At 33.4% G+C, this 14,427-nt stretch overlaps 3 protein-coding genes across 13 annotated transcripts; 1 reads left to right on the top strand and 2 right to left on the bottom strand.

Moving 5' to 3' along the window:
* Nucleotides 1-326: 326 nt before the first annotated feature.
* Nucleotides 327-1,951, bottom strand: LOC105676706 (ribosome biogenesis protein BRX1 homolog). Its single transcript, XM_012374799.2, has 4 exons — nt 1,750-1,951; nt 1,206-1,482; nt 781-1,136; nt 327-685 (listed from the first exon to the last, which is right to left on the bottom strand). The coding sequence occupies exons 1-4, from the start codon at nt 1,846-1,848 to the stop codon at nt 380-382; spliced, it is 1,038 nt and encodes a 345-aa protein (XP_012230222.1). The 5' UTR covers nt 1,849-1,951; the 3' UTR covers nt 327-379.
* Nucleotides 1,952-1,992: 41 nt separating this feature from the next.
* LOC105676700 (uncharacterized protein MAL13P1.304-like) lies at nt 1,993-7,799 on the top strand. 7 transcript variants are annotated; one of them, XM_067351412.1, is made up of 5 exons: nt 1,993-2,046; nt 3,246-3,363; nt 3,696-4,070; nt 4,161-4,375; nt 4,450-7,799. In XM_067351412.1, the coding sequence occupies exons 1-5, from the start codon at nt 2,019-2,021 to the stop codon at nt 7,125-7,127; spliced, it is 3,414 nt and encodes a 1,137-aa protein (XP_067207513.1). In that variant the 5' UTR covers nt 1,993-2,018; the 3' UTR covers nt 7,128-7,799. The 7 variants fall into 7 exon arrangements, with proteins under 7 accessions (XP_067207513.1, XP_012230211.1, XP_012230208.1 ...); XM_012374788.2 differs by lacking the exon at nt 1,993-2,046 and adding an exon at nt 2,144-2,325; XM_012374785.2 differs by lacking the exon at nt 1,993-2,046 and adding an exon at nt 2,144-2,488.
* LOC105676702 (sodium-independent sulfate anion transporter-like) lies at nt 7,790-12,616 on the bottom strand. 5 transcript variants are annotated; one of them, XM_067351421.1, is made up of 10 exons: nt 12,060-12,614; nt 11,191-11,382; nt 10,955-11,109; nt 10,163-10,460; nt 9,775-10,087; nt 9,506-9,667; nt 9,273-9,413; nt 9,021-9,166; nt 8,759-8,950; nt 7,790-8,694 (listed from the first exon to the last, which is right to left on the bottom strand). In XM_067351421.1, the coding sequence occupies exons 2-10, from the start codon at nt 11,323-11,325 to the stop codon at nt 8,428-8,430; spliced, it is 1,809 nt and encodes a 602-aa protein (XP_067207522.1). In that variant the 5' UTR covers nt 11,326-11,382; nt 12,060-12,614; the 3' UTR covers nt 7,790-8,427. The 5 variants fall into 5 exon arrangements, with proteins under 5 accessions (XP_067207522.1, XP_012230213.2, XP_067207520.1 ...); XM_012374790.2 differs by having other exon boundaries at nt 9,775-10,460; nt 12,060-12,616; XM_067351419.1 differs by having other exon boundaries at nt 9,775-10,460; nt 11,191-11,349; nt 12,060-12,616.
* Between the last annotated feature and the right edge of the window lie 1,811 nt (nt 12,617-14,427).

The following is a 14,427-nucleotide window of genomic DNA, read 5'->3' as shown; positions in this document are numbered from 1 at the left end:
TATTTAATTATTAAATTTGGAGGGCCTAAAAGTACAACATTGTTAAAAGTACGCAAATGTGCACACTTTGCAAGACAAAGCGATTCAAAGTTCAATATATTTACTTAGCATTATATATGTGGATAATATACTATGAGATTGTTCAGTTAATCTTCATTAAATTATATATTATAAAAATAAAATAATAAATAAAAAAGCTTTTCTGTTATTTCATTCTATACCAAAATCTATTTCTGATAAAAACTGTTTGCGATCTTAATTAAAAAATGTAACTTGTTATTGATTGAGTGATTGGGTGATTGAGTTTACTAAATAATTCCATAATATAAGATCATTCATATTAATTATTTTAATAGTAACGTTACAAAATAAAATTTATTCATGAAGATTTTCCTTTCTTCTTCAAATTTTTGGGTCTTGTAGATTTTGCTTTAACTTTTTGTACTACAGATTTTTTAATTTTTTTTGCTTTTCTCTTTTTAACATTTTTCATATTTTCACTTTTATCTAATGTCTCGAGCTTTTCTTCCATTTCCACTGCTTTTTCTAACGGATCACCTTTAAATATCTCATCTGTAGGATTGAGTACATAAGATTTTTCAGGCTTGTTTGCTTCTCGTGCCATTTTCTGTTCTACTCTGTTTATGTATTTGTTAGCAGCTTTCTTTATTAACGATTGCCGATACTAAAATTTTAAAAATTATAAACAATTTCGCAATATAATATAAATAAATCGATTATAATACACTCAACAAATATAATATAAAAATAATGTATTACCTTAGCAGGGGAAATATAATGCGGATTATCCCATAAAGTATTACCGCCAAAACTTCCAGCAAAAATTTTAACCGGATTCAAGACAAATCTTGGTCCAATTTCAGCTAATCCACCATCTTCAGTTAAAATTTGAAAATTTCGGAACCATATCCTATTATCCAGAATGCTGAACGTATATACATGATCAAAGAATGGCTGGCTTTTAGGATGATGATTTGGTACACCAAAAATCTGCATCAGTAACTCCTTCAAAAGACTGTAATGTGCATGTTTGGTAAAATTTTCATCAAACGATAGCAATGGCCGAGATCCCTTTAAACAATTTCCTGTCATCTTCAGTTCCCCCATTGTGTAAACTGTAAATAAAATAAGATATAATTATAATACAGAAATCTCTTTTAAATCTAAACAGGACTAATACGTACTATTTTCCACAAGAAATTTTATACTTGGGCCAGTGGATACATTAGCAAACCATACGTAAAGATCACGCTTCCTTCGGCCTTCAAACAAAATAGCCTTACTGCAATTCTTCATTTCGCACATTTCATTCACTACTTGCAAATTCTGACTGCGTTCCATCTTGCATTCTGGACGATGATGTGGCATCAACGTCTTCAAATCTTCCATAAGATGTCGATGTCTGTGATTAATACCTCGAGTGGCAAATACCAATACTCGTTGCCGGTTGATCCATTTTACCTGCAAGGGAAATTACATCGTTTTTAATTTAGATTTCTCATTGACAAATTAACTTGTAACATAATAAAAGATAAATAACTGCTTGGAAAAATTTAGTACTAGTGATATAATGGATTTTAATGAACATATCTATTAAAAAAAAAGCTTGATGTACATATATTATAAAATACAATATTTTTATTTGTTACTTTACATTATTCTAATTATATAGAGCAAGAATGCATGGAGCAGGTTAAGTTTTTGTAAATAAGTTAGATATTTGTAAACCTTTTTAGCAGCAGGCTCGTCTGATGTTCTCTTTTTTGGATTATTTTGTTTTTCCACTTCTTCTTCTTCTTGCTTTCTCTTCAATATTTTCTTCGTCATTGTAAGTTTAATTCAAACAACGTGGTTTTTTAGTCACATGTGCATAGAAACAATTCAATTCCGCTGACTACTAGCACTACTACTGGCGGTTTCTGGCCATCTAGGGTTTTTCTCAGGGCATCGATCACGTAATTTTTCCCTAGGAGCAAAACGTGAAAGTGAGAAGTCAAATGCGATTATTCTATTCGTCGAATTCACGTGAGTTTTCACGTTTCCGCTTCTATCTAGGGAAAAATTACATGATTGATGCCCTGAAAAACGTCATAAGCCTTGTCATCGTTGATGCGATATTGCGAACAACGGTTTCGAATCCCACAAGTGAGAACTGCGTACTTCTGCTGACAAAGCGTTCTGCGCAACACGTATATGCGGATTTCGTTTGTGTGGGGCTCGAGTGCTGCTCTTCACAATATCGCATCACTGTATTGCCATTGGCAAGAGCTGAACTTCCTATCTGATAGCCAATTAGCACTGTCGGTGAATAGCAAAAGATTTTTTTAAAATTTTCTTGATAATTCTGTTTATAACAGTTTATGGCGTCTGTAACTCATTGTCAAAGAGAGAAAGAGTAACGTTCACGTTCTAATTCTGTAGAAGATCAATATATTTTGTTTATTGAAAGTTGCACGTGACTAACAAGGTAAAATACCCTCGTGTTATAACTATTAATATTCAGTTCCACGTGAATCTACGGGAGGAAGTCAAGTATAAAGGATATTTTCTACTGATTTGAGAATCGAAAACTCCCTTATTTGTTGACTTTCTTGAAAGAATGTACAGTATTCTCGAGACATACCAGCCTACACGTGATACAATGTAGTTCTATCATTTCGAGATATTGTAAATGCTCGGTAGCTTAACATGTATCAATAATGACAACGTTAGCTTCCTATTTATGTTTACATTGAGAAACCATACTAAAATCAATACAAGACAGTCTGTAAGCAAGTCAATTGTAAGGTCTTGGCAGGAACTTTTCAAAAGATTGTCTGATCAGTCTTGAAATCGGTGATATAATTTTTAGATACCTTTCTATTACTTTTCTTACATCTATATTGTATGTATCAATAGCATCTTATAATTGATAAATAATTTTTTAAATTTGCATAGAATATATTTTAACAAAATGCCACCAAATATTAAATATTATTAATATAATAAATATCAATAATTGTTTTGTTCTAACACTGTATAAAATTCAGAATTATTTTATGTTTTCTGGAAACCATTTTAAGCTAAGTTAGAAGAAAATTATTATTGTAAATTATTTTATAGTTTGAGAAGTTTTAACATCTAAGTAATAAAATAATTTTGAGAGGATACACAGACAAATTTTTATTTAGCAAAATTGCATGCAAGTGGTGCATAAATAATTCTTATAAATATATCTGTGATAGATATAATGGAGTGTGCTGTCAAACATTCGGAAAATGCTTCTAATCCAGAGCGAGAAGCAATGGTCAGCAAGCTATATAATATGCAGTGGCTAAAAAAAACATCTCAATCTCCAACTTGGTATGTTTAATACTTATTTCTTCTTTGTTTCATGCTAAATTAAAGCTAAAGAATATGAGTTGTACATCAGCAACATAAATCACAAAATGACAAAATGTTTCTCAATTTAATTTGGATGTTTATCAGAGTAAGAATTTAATATTGAATTTATATATAATTTTAAAATAACATGTTAAAACATTTTCTATTATTTTCTATAATTTATATTAATATCTATTTTATATAAAGCTTTACATTAGCTGCTATATAAATGGATGGACTAAAGGTATATTTTATAATCTTATTAGCACTTTATGTTTAAAAATTACTTTTATATTAATTTTCTGTTGCAGTGAAAAAACGATTGTTTGTAAGCAAGTACAAGATGATAATAAAAATGACATGGCAAAAGACAAAACCTTATCAACAGAAAATGTGACATCTTTAGTTGAAGAATCTGTCGCATATTGTTCAACAGATACATGTAAAAAACATTTATCTAGTGATACAGTGCCAGAAAATAATATGGACATGTTGATCAAAGATACAGCTAATTTGTTTCAAAGTATTAACAAATTAGTTATGGAAAAGGACAAAGAAGAAGAAATTATGGAAGTAAGCGTTGTGGAAAGTATTGTAACAGCACAGGTGGAAGCTCAATTTGATGCAGACAAAAAACAAAAAGATCAATCAAGTGTATCACAAAGTAATGCTGAAAATATTACAAGGTACATTTAAAAAAATTTTTAACTTTTTTATAAGTAGTGAACTATGTAACATATTTTGATATGCTATTTTATATTTGCAACACATTTTAGAACTGATGACAATTCAAATCTTCCCAATTCACAAAAAATTGATCAAGACATTAAAAAGCCGAATTTAACAAAAATTTCTGATGATAACAACAATTCAACATCTCATTCAACATCTGCGACACCAGTTGTGACAAAAGTAAACGATAAAGAGAAATCAACTTGTATCATAACTGATACAGAAACCTGCAAAGCTTCAACGGAAATAAAGGATAAAGGTAAGTTTATTGTAACCATGTGTTTTATTTATGTATTTCAATATTATTTTTTGTAATAATATATTTTACTTTAGACGCGCATGTGAAGAAAACAATAAATGATGAACCAAAAATAAATTTCAAGAATGGATGTAATACTAGAATGGATATATCTACAAATAATGAAAAATCTCCTACTTTTAATAGTGATTCTAAGAAACCAATTCCCAATTCATTGAAATCATCGAGATTTAGTGATAAAAATAAACAATTCGATCGATTTAATAACAAAACTGGATTTACAAAGAATATTGCTTACATAAAAAGACAAGAATTTGTAAAACAACACAATGTTTCCAAAAACGGAATGGACAAAGAAACAAAGGATGTAAAATCAAGTGTAGCAAAAACAGATCTTAAAGCAGAATCTAATAAAACACCTGAGACATGTAACAGTAAAAATACAAATAAGGATAAAATATTGCAAAAACAGCAAAATGGTTCAAAACAATTTGTATCAAAATTAAAAAAAGAAGAGCCTTTTAGAAGATCTACATGCCTACTTAATCAATCTATTGATAAGAATAAACAACCGGAAAAAGTAACAAATGCATCTAAAAATTCTGATGTCTTAAATAAATCTGAAAAAAAAAGTGGAAAAACTGTTGATGAGAAAAACTTTGAAGATGATCAAAAAATGGATTGTGGTGTTAAAAGAAGTACTACATTTGTTATGCAATATAAAAATTCAACGTTTTCAAAACCCGTGCAAACTAAAAATGTACCAAAAAATACTGAACAACCTTTGACCGATGGAAAGAATTCATCATACACACGTAACAATCCAAGATTTTACAGAAAACGTACTGACAATGCTGAACATAAAGCTATTACAAAGAAGGAATATACATCTACTAATCAATATTCAAAATCAAATATGAAAGATAAAAAAATGTGTGCAAACAATTTGGAAAATGATTCAAAATGGCATGAAGATGTAAATCGCACGCAATCGTCAAATGTAAAATCGCCAACTAAAATTGATACATTAACGTCTAATGATAAAAATACAATTTCTATGAAATCGGAGACATATTTAATAGGAGATAAAAAAGATGTGAATTCAAGTGTTGAACTTAATACGTGTGCGGAACCTGAAACGATGGAACAGTGTCGTAAAGAGGCAAAAGAGATGAACACGATTGATAAATCTAAAGTCGATATAGATGAGCAACTTGCAGACAACAATAAAATGGATAATGACAAAATAAATCCACCTAAATATTCTAATTTACACTTTGATAAAAATATTGTAGAATTGCAACCCAATATGCTATATCAACATATAGTGAAGCCTGAAAGCATACAGTGCATGGATAATGCAAATAAATTAGAAAGTAATCAAACTGTTTGGTATAACAACTCATTTGATAATTCACTGTACAAGAACGCAGTAGTCATGAACTCTATGATGCCACAGCAGTCCATTCAAAACATACCGCCTTTTAACGTACAACAAACTCAAGTTACTCAAGCAGGAAATCAAATGAGACAAATGTCACAATGGAAACCGGACCATAGCAACAAGTTTTACGATCAACATTGTTCAACTAGCGATATGATGCACTTTTTGCAGATTCCGAATACTTTGGATGCGGCATCATCATGTGGACGTAAGTATGAATGCAACGTGCAAACGCCTCCGTCGTGTGAAAGCGCCCTTCTAGAAACCACGATGAATGGAGAAAACCCGAATTTACTGTACAAATGCGCGCCGACTGTGCAACCGAGATCTGTCGCGGCGCATTCTCATTTTCCCAATCATCCTGCATCATCGGATCAGATTGGCCCGTGCAGATGGAACCCTTCGATTCAGGATGGTTTTTACACTGAACATCCGTACAACACAACGCAACTTGCAACGATGAATGTTTACAATCCCGAAGTTTTTAGTCCCGACGACTTTGACAATTCGCACATGACAAATTGTGCGCAATCGGTAGTTTACGCATCACCATCGTGTATGCAAACGTGGAATCCGCAATTACAGTACTCGATGTCCGGATACTTTTATAATTCTCCATGCGCGAACTATGCCATACTTCCCAATGTGCCTAGTCAACCGAACAATTTTACTGACGTCTGCTCTATGCACGAACAGCAGCATAAATACGTTCCTTATGTACAAATGAATGAATATGCTAGAAGTACACGCGGTGATCCGAATAATTGCGCTAGACAAACAAGAAGCTTTGACAATGTTCCATTGAAATCCAATCAGTATTACAAGAACAAGAATCCAGATAATTGCCGAACGGTTTACAACGTTCCTCAATATATAACGCGCTCGCGACAGCAAAGTATGAATTTCGCAACAGATGTAAATCAATCTAATCCGTACTACTCGTCAAATCAGAAGTATCATAAGCAAAATCCGATGCAAATGTCGAGGAACGTGAAGAGTCAAACGATCAAGATTTCATCATCGCAAGATCTCGTCTGTGACGATAACGGACCGGAAGTTGTTCCCCCAATAATATCTCCGAAAGAGTTTATAACGAGCAAAGCAAATTATTCGAATAAGATTGATCAATCTGCGATGCATACATTCAAACCAGAATTTAAAGCGAGACCGCACACGAATTATTACCCATCGAAGTTACAAAAATACAATGGCGGCTTTCAAAGAAATACAACTTACCAAGGTTTTTCAAAAGAATATACACCCTCTTTCAATATTGGTCGTGGTACACATAAGTTTAAGAAAACATAAGAATATAAGATTCAAAAATTAGTAGTTTACACTGTGATATAAAGTTTCAATACAATTCTGTTAATTTATGTTTGGAAATAATCTACTTATAAGTATTTCATAATTTCGAAAAAGCACTATTTTCAAAGTTATTTTATAAAATTGCTATCATACTTATTATAATCTAGCATTTATCCTTTTTTACAAACAGTATTAAAATTGAAAAACTTACAGCATATGTTAAGAAAATTTATTATTATTAATTTTACATTTATATCGTATTGTAAGAGGCAAATTCCCAAAAATATGTTTTTTTTGCATCTAGAAACGCACTTTAAGTCTTCATAAAGCTTAAAATACTATATCCATAAAATATTTAAGTTCTGTTTAAGTCCGTAGGTTTTCCAAAGTAGATTTCAGTTATGAATAAAGTAAGATATGTATAATTTGTTATATTTTCCGACATAGGTATGTCTCAAAAAAAAATATTGTTTAACAAATATTTAGTATGTAAGATTTTTGTAAACTTTAATTACTTATAATTTTAAAATCTATTTCAGAGCTATATATTATGTAGGTTAGTACTTGATTTTTCTACCTTATTTTTGTTTAAATCGTTAATGAAGATGATTATATGGTTTATACTTTTCTGGACTAAATTTTATGAAATAAATATAGTGCGCTTTGATTATATTTATAATGTTTTATTTGTCAATTATGTGGGGTAAACACATAAATTAAAAATTTGTCGATGTGAAAAATTGGAAGATAAATATACACAAGTGCTTGTAAAATAATTAACAGAATAATGGACAGATGCTTTTTGTCCAGATAAAAAGCAATTCAAAACAGTAAACATTTAAAATGGTTTTACTATACTTTTTAATATTTGCTATTAAAAAAAAGCAAGTAAGGATATATACATATGCTAATTTTCAGCACACTTGAATTATGTGCAACGTCGCATAGATAAAAATTAACAAGATAAAACAATTAAAAATGATGAAATATAGCCACACGTATGCATACAATTTTCTCAAATAAAGAGTCTGCTAGGCTTGAATATTCACGGTAAGAGCTTCATCGAAATCCACTGGGAATTGATCAATCATATAGCTGACCAAAATACCGGACTTGATTTTGTCTTGTTGCATTCTAACTCTATTAGCCCTGAAGGTAATTGCCGATTATTTGTTTAAAGAAACGAGACAGCTGCGTAAACGCACAGTGTTACGTCGGTTTACTTTTCAGCATTTGAAGGATAGAAAAGCACAGTTAAAATTCATTAATCGTGTTTTTAAAAAAATAAACACTTAAAATATCACAGATATGTGGTAGCCAGACTTGTGGTAGCTTCATCTGTCGTTTCCGAAATAGGTTTGCTATTCGAGACTTGCATTTCAACATCCGCATCTCGTGTTATGCCTTTGAATTCTTTCAAAGTTGCAATTAAATCAACGTCATTTCCTGCTATCAAGATTTGCTTGTCCGACAGCGACTGTATACTTTTTAAGATATCTGGATTCGGTCGCAACATTATTAATTGACAATTATTGTCTCTGAAGTCCTTTACCACCATATTAATACCCTGAAAATAAGGAACATGAGATTTTCAAGATTCCAGAGTATTTTATATATATTCTTTTCGATACCTGTACGGCGGTAAAATCTATTTTGTCGATATGTTCGCAATCCAGCACAACAGTCGTCAAGTTATTGCGACTTTTTAAGGAGCTTTGGTACTCGTTATATAATGCCCTCGTTAAATACGTTCTTAAATAATCTACTGCTGGAAATAAAAGTCCGGCACTAGGTCGGATCAGAACGTAGTTTGTTATCGGAGTCTGCAAGAAAAATTCCGTTAAGAAACTTTCTTACATTCTTTCGTAAAAAATTAAAACTACGTCTTCTTACATCTTTGTATTCAATATGTATTCTCGGCCGCGCATTAAGGTATATTAATATAGCGAGATCGATTATTGTACCTATCAAAATTCCTAGTTCGACTCCGGCAAATAAGCAAGCGAGAAATGTGACAAACGCCGGTATTAAATCACGTTCTGTGAAAAAAAAAACACTATTAATCTATCAAATTTCTAATAAATTATAAAAATTTGTCCCTTTTATCCTACAGTTTATGCGAATAACTATTTTATATATACTCACTATTACACTTCCATATTGGAAGTATCATATTAATTTCCACCATGAATATCACCGCGCTAATTATGACAGAGCTTAACGTCGCCTTCGGAATGTAATAGAAATACGGAGTCAGTAAACTTAGCGCAAGTATGACTAGAATACCTGAAATTGTTCGTTAATATCCGTTTTTAATGATTATTCTCGTCACAACTAATTAATTTATAATTATTATATGTAATATAAATGAAGTTCACCTGTATACATGCCACCCAAGGGTGTTCTAACACCCGAGGCATTGTTCACTGCGCTCCTCGAAAAAGATCCTGTGACAGGCATGGATTGGAAAAACGAACCGATCACATTGCACAATCCAAGAGTCAGCATCTCTTGCGTAGCATCCAAGGGCATGCCTCGTGCTTTAAATATTCAAAAAGATCTTTATCTAACAACATGATAGTCTCTTCAAATTAAATTTCTTAACGAATGTTAAAGCAATACGTTGAAAAAAAAATATATATCGTACAAAACGCTTTTGCGATAGCGACGTTTCCAATAATGGAGATGAGTGGCACAATCAAGATTCCGAATTTGAAATTCGTCGTCATGTCGATGAAATTCTCAGTCTGGTTGCCAATTGTCCTCGAAAATGGCGGTGGTTGGACGCTCGGCAGGCCGGCGTCTATGTGACCTGTAAGGATGAACGGTGCTCCGTTGTGCATCTCGAAAACGTAGGACGCGACCGCGCAAAGAACAACCACAAGAGCGTTCCTGGCTGTACCGATCGTCCAGAAGAATCTTTTCAGCGTGTTATTGGCAACTTTTCTATCCTTCAAATGCTGAAAAGTAAACCGACGTAACACTGTGCGTTTACGCAGCTGCCTCGTTTCTTTAAATAAATAATCGGCAATTACCTTCAGGACTAATAGAGTTAGAATGCAGCAGCAAGACAAAATCAAGTCCGGTATTTTGGTGTCGGCTACATGATTGATCAATTCCCACCAGATTTCGATGAAGCTCTCACCGTGAATATTCAAACCTAATAGACTCTTTATTTGACTACAAGCGATGATTACGCTCGCGGCTGACGTAAACCCGGATACAACCGGCATCGACACAAACTCGACTAAGAATCCTAGGCGCAGGACGCTGAAGAATATCGTGATACATCCCGACAAAAAGCAAAGCAAGGCCGCGTATTCAGGAATTCCTCTGAAAGAATTTTCTCTTGAGAACTAATTGATAAAAACAATATCTTTAACAATTCAATCATGTTACAGTTATCATAATTACACTCAATTAACACGTTCTTTCATAACCGGATGAAACTTCAAGCAGAAATATTATTACGTCAATCATGCGTGTAATGGCGTGTTCAATGCAAGTGAAATTTCTGTATTGTACCAGCGTTAAATATAGCTAGCATGCGCAACCAACGACATTGCAGGCGGTATGTCAATTTTTATTTGACGCTATCAAATTTGCATTTAAAAAACGAAATAAAGAGACAATTATAAGATTTACGATTCAATTCACTTTTAAATATCTATTATTCCGTCAAAACAAAAAAGAGAGAAGGAAAAAAACAACTCGACATATGGCTTAATCGTGTAATTTATTATAATAGAAAATCAGCTCAATAACTTAGGAAGGCAACCGACTTATCCCGCTTTTATTATCTTTGCAATAAGTTTAAACGTTCGTACCTTGCGTATGTCCAAGTCAGTAGAGATATAAGCGCTGTTGGGCCGATATTGATCTCCCGACATGTCCCGAAAATAATATAAACAAAACTTCCCGCAAATGCGCTGTAAAGTCCATATTGCGGCTTTAAACCTGCCAAGCTCGCATAAGCTATTGCCTGCGGATATTATAATCTTAGCGATTGTGCACCTTCGGCAATTAAACGATATAACGGTGTAACACTTGGTTTCAAAAATACCTGTGGTATCAAGGTTAATCCCACGGTGAGACCGGCAACAAGGTCGCCCAGTGCATCTTCCGCTTTATATCGCGGTAGCCACTTCAAAGGGGGAATTCTGTCCTTAAAAAGTCTTTTCAAGTTAACGCGGACCATTGCTCACTGATGACACCCTTTTTCCTTTAAATATTGTGATAAATATAAAAAAAAAATCTGAAAATACGTAACAACTTGATAAGCAACGTTATAAATGTCCAAATGAATATATTTCTGCACAAAGGCGCAGTATAACTCATTGTTAAAAACGTATTTAGATCCTTATCAATCTGAGGAACAGGTATTGCAACAAGAATGTGTGCAATTATTTCGAAAAGCAAACAGCAAGAGTTTATTTCGCTGAATTTAATTCTTACTCTTTTCTTAATTCTTTTAGAATTAAATGATATTTACAGCTGAAATTGTTCGTAGATTAATTAGTTGTTTTTTTCCGAATGCAGATTTAATTTCATTGAGTGAATTTAGATTTATATTGTCGTACTATAAATTATTTTTACGCTGTGCAAAATTGATCGGATTCTTTTCTCGCAGAAACGACTCTAAGAGCCTGTTTGCAACATTTTGTTTTGTTTGGCTTGCTTTTGATAAACATTTAACTCACACTCGCGTCTATTCGCGTTAATAGTCATTAAGACTCACGTAAGCATCGTGTTTGTTCCCCGCTAATTGATCGTCGAAAATTATCTTGACCAATCATGCTATGCCGTTTAGTCACGATGTCTCGCGCACTTAATTATACGCCGGAGACTAGTATTTCAAGCAGAGAAATCCCACTTCACATGATTAATATTTTACGCACACGACTTTTCGTACATTCGTACGAGCATACTTACCGATGACTTATGATATTAAAGTAGCCACAGCGCGCAAGATAGTTTATCATAATTATACTTGTGGCACATTCTTCGCGAAATATTCGTACAATTTTCACGCAGTACCGCATACAACTTCCGATCTGCTGCTTTGATTATTAAAAGAAACTTTAATACTACACTCAATTGTTGCTTTCCTCAGTCGCTGAAAATAAATCGAACGAAGCGCATTTCTCCGGACGATTCACCGCGATAACAAGCTCGAAGAAATGAAAATCCCATGTATTCGGCAAAAATTGAATCACGATTTGCATTGTCTTGTTAATTCGCGTTATAATTCCTACCTGCTTGCTGCACCGATCACTTATACTGTTTCGCATACTTTATACACGCCTCTTTGCCTGGCTCCGATCTACACGGCACGTTCACGTGTTAACGCATGCGTTACCTCCTTCCATATGACATCTCTGACTGGGATCAGCTCATTGTCAGCTCAGATTATCGCCAATTTGCTCGACAAATGAGTTCTTTTTTAGCGTGTCAAACAAGGCTTTTGGATTCTGTGTCAGGTAGCAGATCTCAAGGTTGTAATCCTTCGACCATGCATGTGTATATACAAGTATTACAAGGCACTTGTTCAATAACAAATCATAAACACACGTAATAGCTATTCGCATTCAAAAACATGTATGTATCTGTTCAGTGAAACGACAACTTGCCGTGCAAAATTTTCAATCTAAAAAATTAAATTTGATCTAAATTCAACACTTCCTCGTATCGCGTGATTAAGTACTGGTGCGAACAGCTTGCATATTTTTATGTAGAATAATACACAATTGCGTCTAATTAAATATGTAATTAAGTTGTTCAATACGATAGAAGGATTATTCGAAAAGATTTTTAATTTAAATTTGTTCACGTTTTCCTGTACATTTTATAGCGTAGTAAAAATAAAAAAGATGCGAGAAGAAAACGCATAATCCGACCGTCGCTAGCAAGACAATCGGATCGGCTGTATTTTAAAGCGGAAGTAACGTTTTATTTTATATAATCACCATCAATGCCATGCTTTCTCAGTATATTACATAAAATCGAATAGGCAGAGCCAATTGAGAGTGAAGGAAGAGATTAGAGAGAAAAAAAATAGATACAGATAGGTACTCTTACGATTAATCACCTTTCTTGTACGATTATCGCTTTTTTTGCGATACTCGTTAAACCGGCTTGCTTAATATTTATTACCAAGGACGAACAGGCTAGACATCTCGTGCGGCTCCTCATTTGAATATGCTTCCAGTTAATTAGATATACATATATATATTTATAATGTAATGATTAATATTGTCGCTCGTTAATTATTGCGGTGTCAACAAATATATCTTTCACTCTAGATCAATGTTAGTGTTTATCTTTTTTATTTTCTTCTTTAGCGAAAAGGAAAGATGATAAATAAATAGGCAGTTTTAGGTGTACAACACACATGAATCTATACATATTTATTTACATATATATTCGCTTGTCAATTCACAAGTAGTAATAAAAAACAGCGGAAGCTGCTTACCCTGAGAAAGATGCTATTTCTAATATCATAAGTCATAGATATAATTCTTTAAACGCATTTAAATGTATTTCGAACGCATCATTTACCATTCCTCTAGATTTACCGCTTCCTCTAGATATTGCATTATTCATGACCAACATAATAACATATCGCGCAAATTTATGACAAGTCCTTACGTTTCTTTTTGCAGGGACGCTTTTCATGATGCTGATTGCATTCATTTCACTCGACACGATCTTTAATGCATCGCGGACATTAGATCGTGCGACCTGCCATCATGTTCCATTCCTGATTATCTGTCGCTTCTGTATGTTGAATTAATACTTAACTCATCGTCGACCCCTTGCGCGCGTGCACGGTCAGAGGAAGAGGAAGAAAACTGCACTCACTGACTGCGTCATTGCGGCGGAATTTCGGCTGCGAGTATTTGTAACGGAACACTGGCTCCTTAAAAGCGGCCTGGCCGTAAAAAAAGTCGTGTACCATGCGCGAAAAAAAGGGGCAGGACAGTTGTCGCAACGTTTTATTAAACTTGAATCTTTCGAGTCTTTGCGAGCGACTTCCCGCTTCTCCGACCAAACGAGAATTCATTCGAAAGTTCTTCACCCTTTTGCGACTCGACGATCCTTTACTCGATCTGCCTGAAACGTTGAAACATAATAACAATAATTAAATTACTAAAATTGGTGCTTTGCGCAGGAACAACATTATTTATTGTCAAGCGTCGAATATTTTGACGTAAAAAAAATCGGACAGTTAAAATCGCCTCGGTTAAAAGCGATAAATATATTCCAACTCTACTTACGTAAGCTGTTCCTGTTATACGCA

Source organism: Linepithema humile, chromosome 3, assembly GCF_040581485.1.
Source record: "Linepithema humile isolate Giens D197 chromosome 3, Lhum_UNIL_v1.0, whole genome shotgun sequence".
Lineage (NCBI taxonomy): Eukaryota > Metazoa > Arthropoda > Insecta > Hymenoptera > Formicidae > Linepithema > Linepithema humile.
This window is presented reverse-complemented; position numbering and strand designations above follow the sequence as displayed.